At 39.1% G+C, this 18245-nt stretch overlaps 1 protein-coding gene across 1 annotated transcript; it reads left to right on the top strand.

Annotated features, from left to right (window-relative positions):
• Positions 1–14795: 14795 nt before the first annotated feature.
• RIPPLY2 (ripply transcriptional repressor 2) lies at positions 14796–18245 on the top strand. Its single transcript, XM_069488695.1, has 4 exons — positions 14796–14890; positions 15074–15152; positions 15475–15539; positions 17972–18245. The coding sequence occupies exons 1-4, from the start codon at positions 14796–14798 to the stop codon at positions 18117–18119; spliced, it is 387 nt and encodes a 128-aa protein (XP_069344796.1). The 3' UTR covers positions 18120–18245.

Raw genomic sequence — 18245 nt, forward strand, 5'->3', positions numbered from 1 at the left:
TTTAATTTCCTCCTGGACACACGAGGAATCTCCAGACACCAAGATCTAGGGGGCACAGCGTGACTGGTTCTGGCCAATGAGATGTGAGTGGAAGTAAGGAGGGCCATTTCCCAACCTGGAATGTAAGAAATCATCTCTGCTTGATCTTGCTTTTCCTTTCAGTGCACCCTGGGGATTATAAATGTGGAGACAGTCACTCTATGCCATCTGGGGATGGAAAGATCTTGGAGGACACCCGCCCTGGAAAGCTACCTAATGAGGAACATCTTCCTTGGACTTTGCCTAAGAGAAGAGTAAACTTTGATTGTATAAAACCACTCAATTTTGGGTTTTATTTGTGAATGCAGCATAGCTTAACCTGTCATGACTAAAACCCAGTGGATTTTTCTTTTCATCCCCCAAAGAACTTCAATCTAGGGACACCAACATCATACCCAGTAAGTGGACAGTAGGAGGGACATATTGGTAAGAAGAACTTTCCTGAGAGTCCCTCTGATTATCCATTGGTTACCCCCCATTGCATCGCAGGATACTTGTGAGCCCAAGGGGAGTTACATCCTGGACACGCAGCAAGGTAGTGAGGCAGTGGAAAGGTCCGGTACCTGTACTTGGGGAGTCCAAACTGTCCATACGTCTCTGAGATGAGACAGCAGTTATGGACACCTTGGCTATGTCACATTAAGTTTCTAATATTTAAGATTAGAATGAACAGGACCCATACACAGGCTGCTCACTACTTTCATGGACATAATCCCTGAGCAGACTCTGTTTGGGCTCCTTAGCATCTACTGTGTCTTAGCCTGGGTTCTCTCCAAAGCAGAGCCTGAAACAAGGACTGGTGTGCAGGATGTTTACCTAGCATGTGATCACATAGAGCAAGAATAAGGGACCAAAAAGTATAAAACAGGGATGGAGAAAAATCTACTACAAGGGTCTTTTAAATTATCCACCATAGTGGGCAACTGGGGCTGGGTCCCTCCAGGACCTGTGGAGACATGCATAGGCTGCTGTTTCAGAATTGTCTACTGAAGGATCCACAGGGAGAAATATGTCCATCACCCATTGGTTGAGGGTGGCTCCAGATGGCAACAACTCCCCTGACTTCATGGCTTTGCTGGGACCATGCTGAGTTTCCTTCTGTGGTGTGGGAACAGCCACCCCTGTGCACACAGCAAAAGATGCTCTGAGCACATTGGAGGCAAGGTGCTGTCAGTGTGAAGCTATCTGAAGCACACACGGTACTGTTTGCCAAAGCCAAGGCTGCAAACACTGCTGAGGCCAACAGGATGTGAGGCAGGGTGCTACAGGTGTCTGATACACAGCCCCCTTCCTGTCAGCAACCTGATCTCTTTATGGGGAATTGCTGGGGACAGAAATTCCTGGCTCTGATCTCCCATTTCTCAGAAGCTGAAACTCAGGGGGACAGATCTGTCCTCTGCCAGACCTCAGCTCAGCTTATTGGTGAGTGGACGATTCTAAGAGGCAGGCTCTACACACCTCAGAAGGTCCCTGGCAGGATCAAGTCCAGTTTCCCACAGTAGTGCACAACTTGATAACATCCCCTTGTAGCGGCTTAGACCAGGTAGAGGACATCTCCAGACCTCAAATCTTGAAAGCGTATAGCAAGGATAGGGGCAATTTGGTGATCTAGCTTATATAGTGGTGGCCTCAGCAGTAGCATTCTGACCAGGTTGTCCCTTTTAGAAAGTAGTCTTTATTCCTTGCTTCCTGCATCAGCCCTTCTGAGTTTACTTGTTCTTGTCATTCTCTAGCTTGAATCTTAGCCTCCCCTTGAGTCTATGAGCCTCACATATCCTCCCAATAAATTCCCTCTTCCTTAAGCTAGCCATGGCTACACTCTGACAGAACAATTACTGAACGAGATAGGAGACAGAGTTAAGAGCAAGGCAGGGTGGAGAAAAGATGCCATAATCCTCCCCAAACAATCAAGTTTGAAATCATCATGTGAATCTCTACTAATCTGTGTAACAAACCACTGGATTCAACAACCAGTAGATATCATGTGTATTATGTGTACATATGTGTATTGTGAGTATTAATGGCACATTTGTAGGTGGAATTGTCTATAGAAACCAGCTCTGACATCATCTTGCTGGAATTAACATTGATTCAGCCAAAAAAATCCCTCCAATTTCTGCCTCAGCAGCTTATCAGTAGTAGTCTGATCAAAATAAGAGTATATGCATCTGATTTTATACTGACATAGAGATTTTCTTGGTTCTGCTTCAATCCAATCTAACTTTAATGAAATAATTAAGGTGATATCTAGAAATGTGGACTAAACACCTGCATTTATCTCAGTTTCCTCATAAACCCTACTTAAATGATGGTAAAGGCAAACAAAAGAGGCATATGTGCTCAAGGGCGAAGAGCAGAGGAATGGATGGAGGACCAGCTACTGACTCATCAGTCTGAAGAAAGCTGACACCTAAACCAGCAGTGGGAGAAGGCAACAGCCAGAAACAAGCTGACTCATGCTGCAGAGCCCTGGGAAGGCTCAAGAATTGGAGGTTCCAGGCACTTTTGAAGATGAGACTGTGGGGAGATTCGGAAAACAGAATTAGTTGAAAGTCTGTATCTGCAACACTTAGACCCCCTTCCTCACACATGCACCAGGCAAATGCCCTTCCCCGACCACTGCTGAAGACTGGAAAGGTCAACCCCGGAAAGTTCTGGATTTGAGAACAACAGGCACAGCTGAGGTGTGAGTGAGGTACTGTACTGAAATGATATGGGTATTTTTTTTTTCCTTTGGATAAGAACATTTTATGTCAAATCTTTTTTTTTAAGGTCCAATTTTTTTTATTCTTATTTCAGCATATTGTGGGGGTACAAAAGTTTAGGTTATGTATATTGCCCTTGCCCCCCCTCACGCCCCTGAGTCAGAGCTTCAAACGTGTCCATCCCCTAGACAGTGCACATCACACTTATTATGTATATATACACCCATCCTCTCCCTCACCCACATCTGCCCGACACCCGATCAACGTTATTCCTAAATGTGCTCTTAGGTGATGATCAGTGAAACCAATTTGATGGTGAGTACATGTGGTGTTTATTTTTCCAGTCTTGGGATACTTCACTTAGTAGAATGGGTTCCAACTCTTTCCAGGAAAATACAAGAGGTGCTATATCACCATTGTTTCTTATAAGGGGTATTAAATAGACCTATTACAAAGAAGTATCTTATACCCTGAAAACTTTAGATAGACTAAATAATCAGTTTCCATATAGGTTCCAGAACTTTTAATATGTAGGTATCTATTTCAATATAACCTTTCTTAGCTATCACTCATAGATACAACTTCAGGGTCTCCTGGAAGTGAGACCAGACTTGCTTGTGCTAATCTGCTGCTCTGGGAACTGGATGAATCCGTGAGCATGAACCCCAGCCCAGGAGAGGAGCCCTGCTCACCACAGACCAGCAATACAGTTGAATGTGCACTTCCAGGGCTTGGCTTTGGCCACTGATTATTTATAATACAGTGGGTATAGAGCACCATCTCTGAAGTCGAGTTGCTGGAGTCCAAACTTTAGCTCTGTAGTTGCCTATCCCTAAGCAATCTTGGATAAGTTATTTAACTTCCTGCTGCCTCAGTTTATCTAAAATAATTTTAAAAATTCTTCCAAATCTCTGATAGTATAATATGCCTACCACTTACTTCATTTTTCTATTTAAAAAAGCCCATCAAAATTATATTGTTTTTAAAGACATAATTTCAAGGGCTTCATTTACAAATACCGTACGTTGATTTATTCTTTTCCATGCCCATAGATTGAAATATCAAACAGAATTCTGAAGGATAAGATTGTTGAAATTTTAAAAATCAAAATACTAAGCTCTAAAATGCCAACTAATGCATTTAGGAGGAATGATGGAGCTAGAAAGCCATCATTTTGAAAGCACCATCACAGTAATAAGTTTAGGCAAGAATCATCAATGAATGCCAAAACTAGTGGTAAAAGTTTAATGAGAAACAGGGTATTAATATGGTCTTAAAGTATCTTCCCATAACTACTTATTAATTACAAAGGGAAAGTAGCTTCCCAGTGGAGAAACCTGGCAGACACAACCTTAAGCACATGAATAAAAGTAGTATCACAATAATAAGTCAAAGCCACATCATGTGCCACCTGTTAGAGTGCACTGAAAAAGACACAGTGTTGCCACTGAGTTGTTCCTCCCAAATTTGCATAACCTGAATTAATCTTGAGAAACATCACAGACACTCAAATTGTCGAATATTCTACAAAGTGATTGATCAATATTCTTAAAAAATGCTAAGATTATAAAAGGCAAAGAAAGGCTGAGGACCTATCGTGATTAAAGGAGACTAAAGACCATGCAAACTATATTCAGTGCATAATGCTGGATTAGATCCTGGTCCAGGAAAAGAAAGAAGGTACAAAAGACACTATTGGGGCAATTGGTAACAGTTGAATATTAACTGGGGATACATAATTGTCATCATATCGATGTAGATTTTCTGATTTTGTCAGTTGTGCTGTGGTTATGAAAGGGATTGTCCTTGATTTTAGTATATACACACTGAAGTATTTAGGGGTAAAGGGGCATGTCTGCAACTTATTCTTAAAGAGTTGAGAAAAAATATGTGTGTATGTGTGTGGGGAGACAGAACAATAAAACAAAAAGGAATAAATGTTTAATAATTGGTAAATCTAGGTAAAAGTCATATAAGAATCTTCACAGTAGATCGATTTATCATATCATTTCATATATCCAACCTTAGAGAAACGTTGCTTTCAAACCATGCCCAGTGCTATCAGCAAAGGCAAGACAGTGTCAGGCTCCCAGGCTCCACTGAATCTGGAAGTATGAGGTAGGGAATCAACTGCTTTAAGAATTATTCTTCTGATAAAATTTCTTGCAAGTGGTTTTAAGTAGAATCTTCTATAGAACAGTGTGGCAGAATCTGCTAGTTGCCACATCAATATTCATCCTTCCATTACTTTTTGGTAACTTTGTTCCCCCTGATTCTAGGTAGGAACAATGTTTGCTCACAATAAAGGCTATATTTCCCACTTCTCTTGTAGCTATATGTGGCTATGTTGCTAAATTCTGACCAAAGAGACTAAAAAGAAAAGTTATATGGCAACTTCCAAGATACCTTCTTAAAAGATATCAGGCACAGGTCCTTTTACCCTTCTTCTTTGTCTCTTTTGATGATAAAAAACAAATCAACATGACTTTTCAAAGTCTTGTCAGTGTAGTCTGACTATGTTATCTAAGATCAATGGTTTGAGCAGTATGCAGGACTCCTGGGGAATCTCTAGAATGCAGTTAAATGGTACACAAAATCCTTCCTTTTGCAAAGACATCTGATTGAGACTGGATTTTCTCTATATACTTCAATCAAGACAACATATTCTAACAGATTGAATGCAGAGCAGACATGAGAATCCAGTTGTCTTACATTAAGCCAGAACTTACAGAGATTTGCCAAAGAAATAAGTTTTTAAAAATACAGTAATTTAAGAAATAAATATAAATTTATGTTAATATGCAATAGGTAATTGTCATTTCAAAGGAATTAGTATGTATATATTATTTAAAATTTTCTCAGTTTTAATTTTGAATATAGTAAATACTGACAGACACAATCTACATAAACCCAAGGTCTTTGGGATCTTCAATTTTTATTTTAACTTGTTGTTTTGAAATAATTACCTTCAATAATTTTAAGAGTTTAAATGGTTCCCAAGACCAAAATGTTTGAGAACCACTGTCTTAACACCTTGCTTGGTAAGTTTCAGTTTAATCTTTCATAGGAGAGAACTACTAAATGACATTTTTTCTGTGACTATTTTAAGGATTAATGAGATAATGATAACAACTTGTATTTATGTACACTAGGAGAATAGCTTTGTAAAAACTTATCTCATTGCTGTGAAGGATAGTTTGACCTATCTATATTGAAACACCAAATCAACTGCATATTTGGATTACAAGAGAGTATGTTCCTTTAATCTACTGAATCATACCTGAAAATAAAGTTATTCATTGAATAAGGACACATATAGCTGCAAATAACTAAAACTCACCTAAAAGAGGCTAAAGTTAAAATAAGCAAATTTATATTCTCATATAACAACAAGCCCAGAGGTTGGATATTTCCATAGATGGCTATTTCATAGGCTCAATGGCATCAAAATTATTTCCAGAATTTTTACATCCTTCTAATATCTTAGTTTCAGCATCTTGACACGTGTAAACTGGCTCTCCTCATAAGCTTCAAATCCGACATAAAAAAATAAATACAAGATGGGGAGGTAAAATATGGAGAAGTGGAATGTTTCTTTCCATGCTTTCTTTTAGACAGTAAGACTTTTCCCAGAAGCACCTTGTCACCCTAAGACTGACTCCTTTTCAAGTACCATTGGTTAGAATTAGATCACACGACTACTTAAACCAATCATTGGCAAGGAAAATGAAGTTATCACGATTGGCTTAGACTAATCATGATTCTCTCTTTGTGGTTGAGGAAGGACTCAGCTTTTCCAAAAGCACTTGATTTCTTGATATTTGCACAAAATTGGGCTTCATTTAACAAGAATGAGGGTGGGAGTGGGGAATAGCTATAGAATAGGCAACCAATAAGGTCTCATGGCTATAACTAAGATTATCATAGGATAGTAGATAACATTCAGAGAAGTTTTATAAAGATCATACTTGCCTGTTTTCCTTCTGTCTGTTAATCAGTAGTCATGGAGAACTTAGTAAATTCCTAACAGAATTAAAGATTTGTAGTCTTGTTTTCTTAAATCTTCGCTGATAATTCATTCTTAGTTGATAGTTTTCTATAAATTTCATTCAATAATAACAAAAATTCAGTTCTACTCAATCTCATACTACTATATTTTTGTGTCCTTACTGAAATTATCATGCACTTGTCATTGCTGATTTATTATAGTATCCTACCTTTTAAACCTAATATTTTCAGTTAAAATTTGGCTGTCCCATTAAACTGGGAGTCATTTACATACTTAAAGAATATAAATTTCATTTTATAATCAAAGTAATTCTCTAGTCTCAGTAATTAATAAAAGTCAGAAACAAATACAGACATATATTATCCAATATGGCCTTCTTTCTCTGGAACAACCCACACACCAGCTGTCTGGTCTCCTATTAATAGTATGAGCCAGCCAGGGCAGAGAGATACTTTCTGCTATAATTTTACTATGGCAGGAATAATTTATGGATAATTTAGGAAATGGTCCTCTGTCATTTTTCCTTCAGGTTTCAGCTTAAATGTCATCTCTTCAGAGGCCTTTCCTGACCACCCTGTTTGAAAGAGGCCTCCTCCAATTACGTTTTATTAAATCACTCTTCTAATTCTGTCTACAGAATTAGAACTCTTGCAAATCTGTAATTATCTCCTTCATGTATTTGTTCATTTTCTGTCTCCCACCTAGAATGTAAGAACTGTGAGTTCTGGAAAACATGTTGGTCTTATTCTATACTGTATGCTCAAAGCTTAACCCAGTGCTTGGCTCATATAATAGCTGATCAATAAATATTTGTTAAGTGAATCTAGTTTTCTTTCCTGAGTCATCTCTCATTGAAACATTTTATGTTACATTCTGAAATAAAATTTTAAAACAAATCTTGGTGTTTGTCATATTTTGTCCAATGATGTTTAATGACACAGGATATGAAATTCATATAATTAGTGAACATTTAACATAAAGTGTCAGATGTGGCAAAACATGGTAAAATATAGTTTATAATGGGACAGACATCTATTTATGTCAGATGGATACTTTTTTACATACTATATTTTTATTTTACATAATTTATTAGGTATGAGAAATTAACTTATTTGGGGTTATATAGAAGCTTAAAAACATCTAGATCTGAAGCCATCAAGAACCCACAATAGTTTATTTGTTCAAAGCTGAACTGCAAATATTTTGTGTCTTCAATATACTTTGAATTAGAACCCTCTCATGAACTCTGCTTGCGGTTTTATTAATACACATCCAGTTGTAACTATAATATGAAGCATGAAATATTTTAGGCCCTTGAATATTTTATTAAATACTTGACTACATTAAATACTTTATTGTCATTATTAACCAAATAAAAAAATTATATGAGAAGCACATTGAAATCTGGCTGTTCTCAATGGAGATATTCCCATGTATGAGTGTGATTAGCACAGACTTGCTAAATCTCTCTCTGAGCCATCTGTGAGCACCTTCTTAGTTTAAAACAACACATGCCAGCTCTGCTCGTTCTAAGTCAGTTTTTACCACAACTGTTATCTTTGTCTTAAACCTGAGAATATTCTCAAATGCCTGAAGCTTGGAAATGCCACCTTTCACTGAGGATCTAATCTTTAAGCTGAAAAAAGATTTCTATTAGATCAACTGTCTCAAATGAGATTTTATTGGCATAAAATGTTGACCACGAAAGTTCCAATCCATTTGCAAGGAAAAAACTAGAGTATTTTTGGCTTACTAGTGAGTTTAGAACATATTCATGTGTTTAACCTACTAAGAATCCAAAATGAAATTCCTAGTCACTTGAGCTTACTTGCTTGCTCTTTAGTTCAGCCTCAACTGAGAGTGATGCAAATGTTCCTTTTATAGCAGCTTCAGTGTGAGGTCCTGGGTTTTGGCAAGTCAGCAATAGGGAAGGCTTTTCTGACAAAGACCTGACAGTAAATGACTGTACGTCCTAGTTTGGAGGCTGAGGTCCTTACTGCAAATCCAGTCCAATCTTTCTAAAGGACTTACTCTGATCACCACGAGTCAGAGCATCCAAGTGCAGTGTCCAAAAGACTGCACTGCAGCAAAACTATCTAGTACTGCCCAGAGAACAGTGTATTCTTTAAAACAAATTCTAAAATTATAAGAGACATTAGAACTCACTTTCTCTACCAAAGATACATGTTTTTGAAACCTGCAAATCAGAAACATTTAAAGTAGGATTGCTTTTAACTGTGGTGTTTAGTGCTTCAAGCCCAGACTGAGTACGGTTAAGAATCAATCCTTTAATGTCATATCTAAGGTTTTTATATTGAACTTCACTTCGCACATCGTAAAGTTCACCTGTTTTAACTGTACAAGTTAATGACATTTAGTACATTTACAGAATTGTGCAACCATCACCACAATCTAATTTTAGAACATTTCCACCATCCTCTAAAAAATTGCCCATACACATTATGTTTGGAGTTCTGTATTTAATTTTTCACAACTTTTCTGCATGAAATCCTAATTACATAATTGAAATAGAATACAAAAACATTAACACACTTGAGTGTGTTGGCATTCAGATGCAAATCAATAATTTGACTAGAAAGGAGCACATTTTAGATGTACAATTTTTTTTTAAAAATGGAATCTAGCTAATTAGGCAGGTGTTACAGTTTTCCTTAAATAATATTCATAAAATCTCAAATAAGAGGGGATGCGTACAAACTGATATTAACCTTGCTCTTGTTACAAGCAAAGCTGGCATTATTCAGGAGGCACATGGTGGCAACAGCAGCTGTGAGTCATTATATTCCTCTCATTCCTTCACACTTCTGTTTTTCACCTTGGTTTCTAAGTGCGGAATAAGTTATACCCGAGCTGAGGTCATCAAGAAGGGTGGGCCAACACCCATCATCTTCAAAATGGGAGCCTAGTTCAAGCTCCAATTTTTCTTTTTGTTAGGCTCAAATTTTTCTTTTCATTGGTTACTGTTTCCTGGATAATGTAGAAGCTCATATCCGGTTTTTAATTGTAGTCTTGATTTCTTCTTTCTTCCTTCTTAGGGACCGTCGCCTAGCACCTTCTCTCCAGGGTATACTTCCTTTCTCACATTTTATAGTCATGCAAACATTCAAAGATTTTTTTTTTAAAAAAAAGCACATTAGATACAAATGTACCAAGTATAAGGTGAATTTATAATACTTTCTCTTAGTCAAATATAAAGCTTGGTGGTTTAGATGTCTGTTAGAATGTAGCTCTATATGGGAGCTTGTCTCCCATAAATATGGGAGTTTGTCTGTTTTCTTCACTGACATATCCCAAACTCCTAGACTAGCTCCTTGCACACAGTAGGTGTTCAATACATAGTCTTTGAATAAATGGAGTTTTAAAATATTTTGTCCTAACAGATTATGTAGGTTGGCCCACCCCATTGGTGCGTTATGAAAAGTGGGTTGTTATATTACATAAAGTACATATTTTAAATGCACTAGCGGAACTCAGTATCAAATTCTAAAATAAATCTAAATTGTAACATGAATAAGTTATGCCTCAGATTGTATTATAATTCTGTAACTCTTTATATTTATTTTATAAGACTTTACATTCTCATACTCCTAAAGCTTACTTAAGAGGTACATACATCTGTTCTAAAATAATAAATATAATGTCCCTGAAAATTATACTGATGGTTCTCTTCTTCTGGCACAGCTTAAAATTATTATTTTCCTTCATGATTCAGTTAGAAAATCCCATGTTTGATGGAAATGATAAACTATGCAAAAAACAAAAAGAAAAATAGCATTTTAGTCTTGCCCACACCGGAAGTCAGCTTCAAGATGGGTATAAATAGGTGGTATAAATGGAATAAGTGTATAAATGGTAAGTTTAAGATCTATTTCCAATAATCCATATTTCTATTTCTCAATTTACCTAAATTTGATCAAGTATAAATCTTGCCATATTTTTATGAATTGGTTGTCCCTTTTTTCCCTACAGTAATACATTTTTTTCACAATTTTAAGTCAACTGATAGTTTCTCATCATCACACTATACGCCATCTTCCCCACATCAGAGCTAGTTACTTGATTAAGCCTTTTTCTTGGGCGTTCCCAGACCTGGATCACTGCCATCACTGATTCACATGCTCCAACCTCATGAAGGATCCTCTCCAGGACTATTGGTTTCTTCCTTTCTTCCTTTCTCCTTGGGGATAATGAACCATCATCCAGCCCCCTCTCCCCAGAAGCCTCTCCTCTCTTCACGTGATGAACATACTTTTTGTCTCTTGCACCCTAAAAACAAACCCCTTTACTGACCCAACATCCCCTCCTCTTTTTCCCTCTCTAAAGGGTAGCCTCAACTCACTGTTTTCCTTTCTTCACCTCTATTCTACAACTCAACTTGCTATTAAAAAAACTTATGCCCCCATACAGTCAAATGATGTTGTTCTAAAGTCGCTTTGTAACTCCTTAATTGCCAAATCTAATTAACACTTGTGCTTACGTTATTTGACCCCTTGCTAGCACTTACTGCCTTGGATCTCTCCTGCCTTGTTGGAATTCTTTCATCCCAAGTTTCCACCACACCTGCTCCACCAATGCGCCTTCTATTACCTTCACCACTCCTTCACAGTGACTTTGTATCTTTCATATCCCCTCACTTTACAATCAATCAGATGTTGATCTCTAGACCTATGTCCTTGGTCCTATTCTCAAGCTACAAAATTTCCCTGGGAAAACTAATCAATTCCTATTGTTTTTTTTGTTTGTTTTTTTTTTTTTGAGACAGAGTCTTGCTTTGTTGCCTGGGCTAGAGTGAGTGCCGTGGCGTCAGCCTAGCTCACAGCAACCTCAAACTCCTGGGCTTAAGTGATCCTACCGCCTCAGCCACCCGAGTAGCTGGGACTACAGGCATGTGCCACCATGCCCGGCTAATTTTTTCTATATGTATTTTAGTTGGCCAGATAATTTCTTTCTATTTTATTAATTTTTTCTATATGTATTTTAGTTGGCCAGATAATTTCTTTCTATTTTTTTAGTAGAGACGGGGGTCTTGCTCTTGCTCAAGCTGGTCTTGAACTCCGGACCTTGAGCGATGCACCCGCCTCGGCCTCCCAGGGTGCTAGGATTACAGGCGTGAGCCACCGCGCCCGGCCAATTCCTATTGTTTTAATTACCACTTCTTTGCTGATAACATTTTAGTCTTTAGCCTTAAATTCTCCACTGAACTATAGACCCCTTATCTTTGGCTGTCTCCTGGATATCTTCTCCACCTACATGTTACTAAGCCTTCTCAAATCTATTGGATCACTTATGGATTCTTTTTCTTAGATGACTGTATTTTAAATGTAGGAAGGAAGGTGAACTGAATATTCAGTAGCCAGAAGGGCAGATTCTGGTACTCTTACATGCTGTTTATTTCTGTTTTTCCTCTTTTCAGGTACACGGTAGAATAGCACTTTCTTGCTCTTTTGAAACTGGATATGTCATGTGACTTGTTTTGGCCAGTGAAATGTGTGTCACTTCTAGGCAGAAACCTCTGAAAACTGGCACACAAATAATTTTATTACCTTCCCCCTGTTATGACAACTGGCAACATTTCAGAAGTAAGAGGCTCCATCAGCTTGCATCCTTAAGTGAAGATGATGTGGAATAGATGTCCAGCCAACAACCAAAAATGGATATATAGCATGAGTGAGAAATAAACCTTTGCTATTTTAAGCCTGGGGGATTTTGGAGTTATCTGTTACTGCCATATAGCCCAGACCATCCCGACTGATTCAAGATCCAAAACCAAATTCATTATTTTTTCCTGTGCATCATTAACAGAATAAAACAACATAAAAGTATCTCACCCACTGCTAATACTATATTCCCTGTTTTCTTTGTCTTTGAGCCATCACCATCTATTCAATCAGACTGGAAACCTGCGAGCATATCTGGACTCCACTTTCATGTCAACCCACATTTTATGACTCAGGTAGTTTTATAAATTCTATTTCCTAAGTATCCTTCAAATTGATCCTTTCATCTCCATTCTTAGTGTACATTTTCTTATCTCTTGCCTAGACTATGACAGGGACCTTTTAAATGGATTCTTTATCTCCACTATAAGTATTGCCTAAATCTGTCTTCCATATGGCTGCCAGAGTGATTTTTACAAAATGCGAACTTTGACCATTGTACTCTCCAGCTTAAGATCTATTCTGTGCTTACGGAATAAAGTCAAAATGTCTTAGCATAGCTTACTAGGCTCTTAAGAGTCTACGTCCTTTCTATCTCTTCAGCCACATCTCTTCTCCAGTGATATCCTGATCCTTTTCCTCCCACCCTTTCAACACACAGTACTATCCTTTGATCCTTGTAAAAATCTCAATTTAGACTCTATGAAGGTTTTCCTGGTTGTCCCAAACAGACTTTTTAAGTGCCTCCCTTTTGTTACTTCTCTGCCTAAAATGTGCTTTTGCTATTGAGTGTGTCATTTTTAGAAAATCTTTGCTTATGTGGCCATTGTAATGGCCATAGATTGTAATGGTTATAATCCTGGGGATAGGAGGAGAATCTTATTCACCATATCTGGAAAGTATAGTACTTAGCACATTACAGACACCTCAAAAAGGTGTTTATGGAATAGAAATGATAAGCCATTTTATCAGATAGCTTAACATCTGTTAAGGGCTTATATTTTTTAAATGGCTTAAAATCTGTTGAGGGCTTACTCTGTGTCTGGCAGCTTTATTTTATTTAGCCTAACAGTAACTCTACGGCGTTGAGATGCGCATTAGGTATCTATATTTACTGATTTCATTATCAGAAGCAAACCAAATCTCACCTTCTTGGCAGGTAGATCATTACAGGCCCTTAGGTACTAATTAAATGGATTATTTTCCTATGCAGTAACTGAATGAATAGCAGAGACACTACAGTTTACACTCAAGGTTTTTATCTACAACTTTTAAGAGAAAGTTCAAGTCCATTATTTAAAACATTCTGAAAAAAATTCTAACATCTATATGTCATCTTTCCTTTGAAGCATAATACTTTTTACCAAGTTTAGTGGACCTCTGTAGATAAGTGAGGGGTAACTCAAATAAGAGAAACAGGGGCACAGAGAGATTGACTTCTCTTCTTTCATGTTTTCAAGATTTCATTATTATTCCATTCAAAATCCCAAATGAATTTTCTAATTATCATTGAGTGACCAAATACTAAGCAGTGACAGAGCTGTATAGATGAACTCAAGACTTCTTGTAGCAAGGATACTGATAAAATGTTGGAGAAATCACAAAGATAGAAGAAGATACTGTAGAGTTATATGCCCATATCACATGACTCCAGTCTGGCCTTCTTGGCCAGAAACGGTCAACCTTTTATACTTCACCTCTTGTTGACAATACTTTTCTATTATCTCAAATAACAATAGGTAGATGTACAAACCTAGTTTATCAATGCATTAAAAAAAGAACACCACCCCGACATTCCTTTCTTATAGAGTCCATTAATTTGTCCATTTTTAAAAAATTGTTCCAGAATGAGGAATTAAGTCCCTTCCTTTTTCATATTAGTCCTCATCTCAGCTTTTAGAACAAGGGATGCAGTCAGTTGCATTTGCCAAAGCCCAAGCCGTGAGACTCGGGCGAGTGAAGCAATTACCCAGCCACTTGTCCCTTTTGCAGAAATACACAAAATGTGTAGAATCGCTTAATTTTATCCCCTCTTGGCCTTTTCACGTGGAAATTGGCTGCTCGGGCGAATGTTGTTTTTCACCGCAGCCATGTGTCGAAGGGCGATTAACACTCGCTCGACAAACCCCCTTCCTCGGCCATTTGGGAGTTGCACGCGTTCGCACCCCGAGTTCAGCCCGGTGCGCCTTCACGCGCAGCCTTTTTGTTTATGCGGCTAGCAGGGGAGAGAAGGGCGGAGAGGGAGCGAACCTCGCGATCTGCAGCAGGCGGCGAGGGCTATATAAAGCTCGGGTTCCGGACCTGGTGGAAAGGGCCAGGATTGCCCGCGAGCCGCCGGCAGCAGCCGCCGAGCCCCACTGAGTTATGGAGAGTGCGGGGAGCGCGGAGAGCGCAGAGAGCGGAGGGGGCCAGCGCGCCGCCCCCTATGGCCCTGCACGGCGCGGGGGCGCGGACTCCGGGTAGGCTCCTGGCGCGGCCCTGCGCCTCACCCCCTCCTCCCGCGTCCTTCCAGCCCGCGCCTCCCCAGCTCCTCCCCTCGGCTCTCCAACCCCCGACACTGTGGTGCCAGCGCTTGGCTTTGGTAGATTCTCCCAGGTCTGGGCTCACGTCCCTCTGCGCGCTTTGTGCTCCCCATCCCGCAGATCCGCAGGCTTCTGGAGACCCTGGGTTGACGCCCGAGGCAAGAAAGGGGAAGCGGCGCCGCACCACGCCGCGGAGGCGGTGAGTGAGCCGCGCGTGGCGGGCTGCGCTTCGCAGGGGTACAGAGGTGCAGAGGATCAAGGGCCGGGGACGCTGGGCCCAAGGGACACATGCATCCCTCCTGCCCCTCGCTTAAGATCGCGCCTGCTAGTGGTCCTAACGGTGCTGACGCGGCGGATGTGTCCCTCGGAGCGACTGGGCCACACGAATCCCGCCGGGAGCAAGGCTGCTGAGAGCCCTGGGGTCACATTCGCTGCAGGCACGAGGAACGCTGTGTCCTGCACGTTTCCACTTCCTGGAAAGAGGTGGGTGGTAACTGCGATTCATCTCCTTTCGTCCCCAGATGCCTGATGGCCCTGGAATGACCGCAGCCTCAGGAAAGCTGTCCCAATACAGACACCCAGTCAGGTGAGTGATGGGCCTCACCAAAGGTCTCCCGCCCCTCCAGCCCTAGGGAGGAGCCAGGGGCACCGCACAGCCCAGATCAGCAGTTGGTCCTGCAGTTTCTCTCTCTTGGAAAAATCTTCAAGGTTATTTTACCTTCCCACTCGCAGAGGTCCGTTACTCATCGATTTGAAAAATATAGGAGCTCACGCTTTCACCTAAAAGTGTTAATCAGTACATACTCAGTAAATGCTTAAGGAATATATTACGAAGAGGGAAAGTGGATGGTATAGTAAAAGAATGGTAACATCTTGTGCCTGCAAAACAGTTTTTGGTTTTTTTTAATCCAAGGGTCCAAATGAAATTGACTTCACATCAGGCATAGTGTATATGTTTAGATTAATAGCTACAGTTTTACAGCAAATCAAGCTTGATATACAAGAGAAAATGGAAATATAATAAAAATCCTAAAGATTACTAAGGATAATTGTAAAAGGGCTCAAAAGTTATTTAACATAACGGTAAGGAGCTAATTTACTATTTCAGCCACAGGAAGTCAGCCTTTCTAAATTCATCGTAGCTTTTATTCAGGTGAAAGGTTAATAATTCTGCAGTTTTCCTGCTTCAGAGAGCTGTTAAATGAAGAGCTATATGATGTTTGTAAAGTGTGTATGTGTTTATCAATAGCACACAGTAGTCAATATATGTTGATTAATTTCCTACCATGTGCTAGACTAGTGAAGGACTCAGGAAAAAATAATCACAGCACATGGCAAGGGTTGTATAGGAGTTTAATTTGGTCAGCTTTACAATATGGACACGGTATGAAGTGCCACTCTGTCAGGGTTAGAGGGAGGTGTCGGGGGAGTGTGCATGGTAGGTTGTGGTTATCTTCCTGAGTCTTGAAGTTAGCCACATGAACGGAAGGTGGGGGAGGAAGGGCAGAAGAAACAACATAGGAAAAGAGATGCAGGATCATGGAACAGTATGGCTCCTTCTGGGAGCTCCAAGGAACTAGAATTTATGTGTGTGAATCTGTGGTCATTCCAGGAGGATGGCCAGAGGCCAGATCTTGTAGACCTTTGAGTTTTATCCTGATCCTGCATGTAGTGTTGGGAGCCCATGGGCTTTATTCTGTAGGTGACATTGAGGATTACTTAAATGATTTTAACCAGAAGAGTGGTGTGATCAGATTTATGTATCAGAAAAATCACTAAGGAAATGTTATATAGTCCTAGTTGGAACATGAAAAGTGGAATTGGAAGCTTTGCAATTTTTCGGGTAAGAAATGATGAAGAGTCATTCTAAGACATTAGAAGTGGGGGTGGGACTGGGTGAACTTGGGGAATACTTAGGTGACAAGATAGATTAGGCTTTATGATGTATTGGATATGATAGATGAAGCAGAGGTAAAAAGCCAGAATGGCTCCCATGTTTGTGTCTGGTGACCAGGTGAATACTGTACTAAGAGAATCGACAGTAGGGCTTAAAATAGATTTGGGGAGCAAGATAATGAGCCCAATTTTCCATTTATCATATTTAATATGCCTATGGGGCATCGAAATAGAAATATACAGTAGAGAGTTTCATATATAAGTCAGGGGCCCAGAGTCAAGATCTTAAGTGGAAATACAGACTTGGGGGTCTATAGAAAGAAGGGTTGAGGAAATCCTGACAGTGGGTCAGGTCATCCTAGTGGGTGTAGAGGGGAGAGCTGATCATTTTCAATGAAGCCCTGGGAGAAGGCCAGCATCTAACCAGTATACATCTAAGAGAAGTCCTCAAAGGAGACTGAGAAGAATCAAATTTAGTTGAATAGGGAGAGAGGAGGGAGATGGGATCAAGGTTGGCGTCAGAAGTAGCCTTTCTATGCCTCAAGTTGTGAATACATAGACAAATCTTAAATTTTTTTTTTTTTTTGGTAATTTTCTGAGCTTACAATGGCTACATCTATAACTAAGAGTTAAATCTGTGAGTTTTAAGCAAGATAGTAGGTGGCTTTCACCTTTGTGTAAGGTGTATAAGATTTTGTCATTTTTACAAAGTTGGCTATCATCAGAATTTTTAATGTAGTGGTAGAATTCATTTTTCCAAAGGAATCTGGAAACTGGAAGACAAATCATCTGTGCATTTTAAGAATAAATATATCCATAATGCTAAAGAAACCTAAATATTGATCTTATGCTTACACAGGGTTTAGTGTGAATTTTTTTGATCCATTCTAAAGCTTGGATAAAAGATTTAAAATAATCAACCTGGTATTGATACTTTGGCAAGTAGACTTGATGAAAGCTGTTGCATTTTTAAACTCTCTATCTCAAGACTATGTCTAAATGCATAAATCAATTGTTAAATATATGGATCTCTTGAAATTTGACCATTTCATGAGTGTAAGGATTCTGAATGTTAAACAAACAAAAAACAAAAACCCATATTATGTTGTCTGCTTCTTTCAGACTATTTTGGCCAAAATCAAAGTGTTATGATTACCTCTATCAGGAAGGAGAGGCTCTTCTGAAAAATTTTCCAATTCAAGCCACAATTTCATTTTATGAAGATTCTGATAGCGAAGATGAAATTGAGGAGTTGACCTGTGAAAATTAATGTGATTAGTTACTTTTGGTGACATTCAAAGCTTGTAGGATTTAAATTTAGTATATAAATGTATCATAATTCTTTTAAACTAATTTATTTGTATATAAATTATTAATAAAATGAAATATTTTGTAA

Source organism: Eulemur rufifrons, chromosome 15 (assembly GCF_041146395.1).
Source record: "Eulemur rufifrons isolate Redbay chromosome 15, OSU_ERuf_1, whole genome shotgun sequence".
Taxonomy (NCBI): Eukaryota; Metazoa; Chordata; class Mammalia; order Primates; family Lemuridae; genus Eulemur; species Eulemur rufifrons.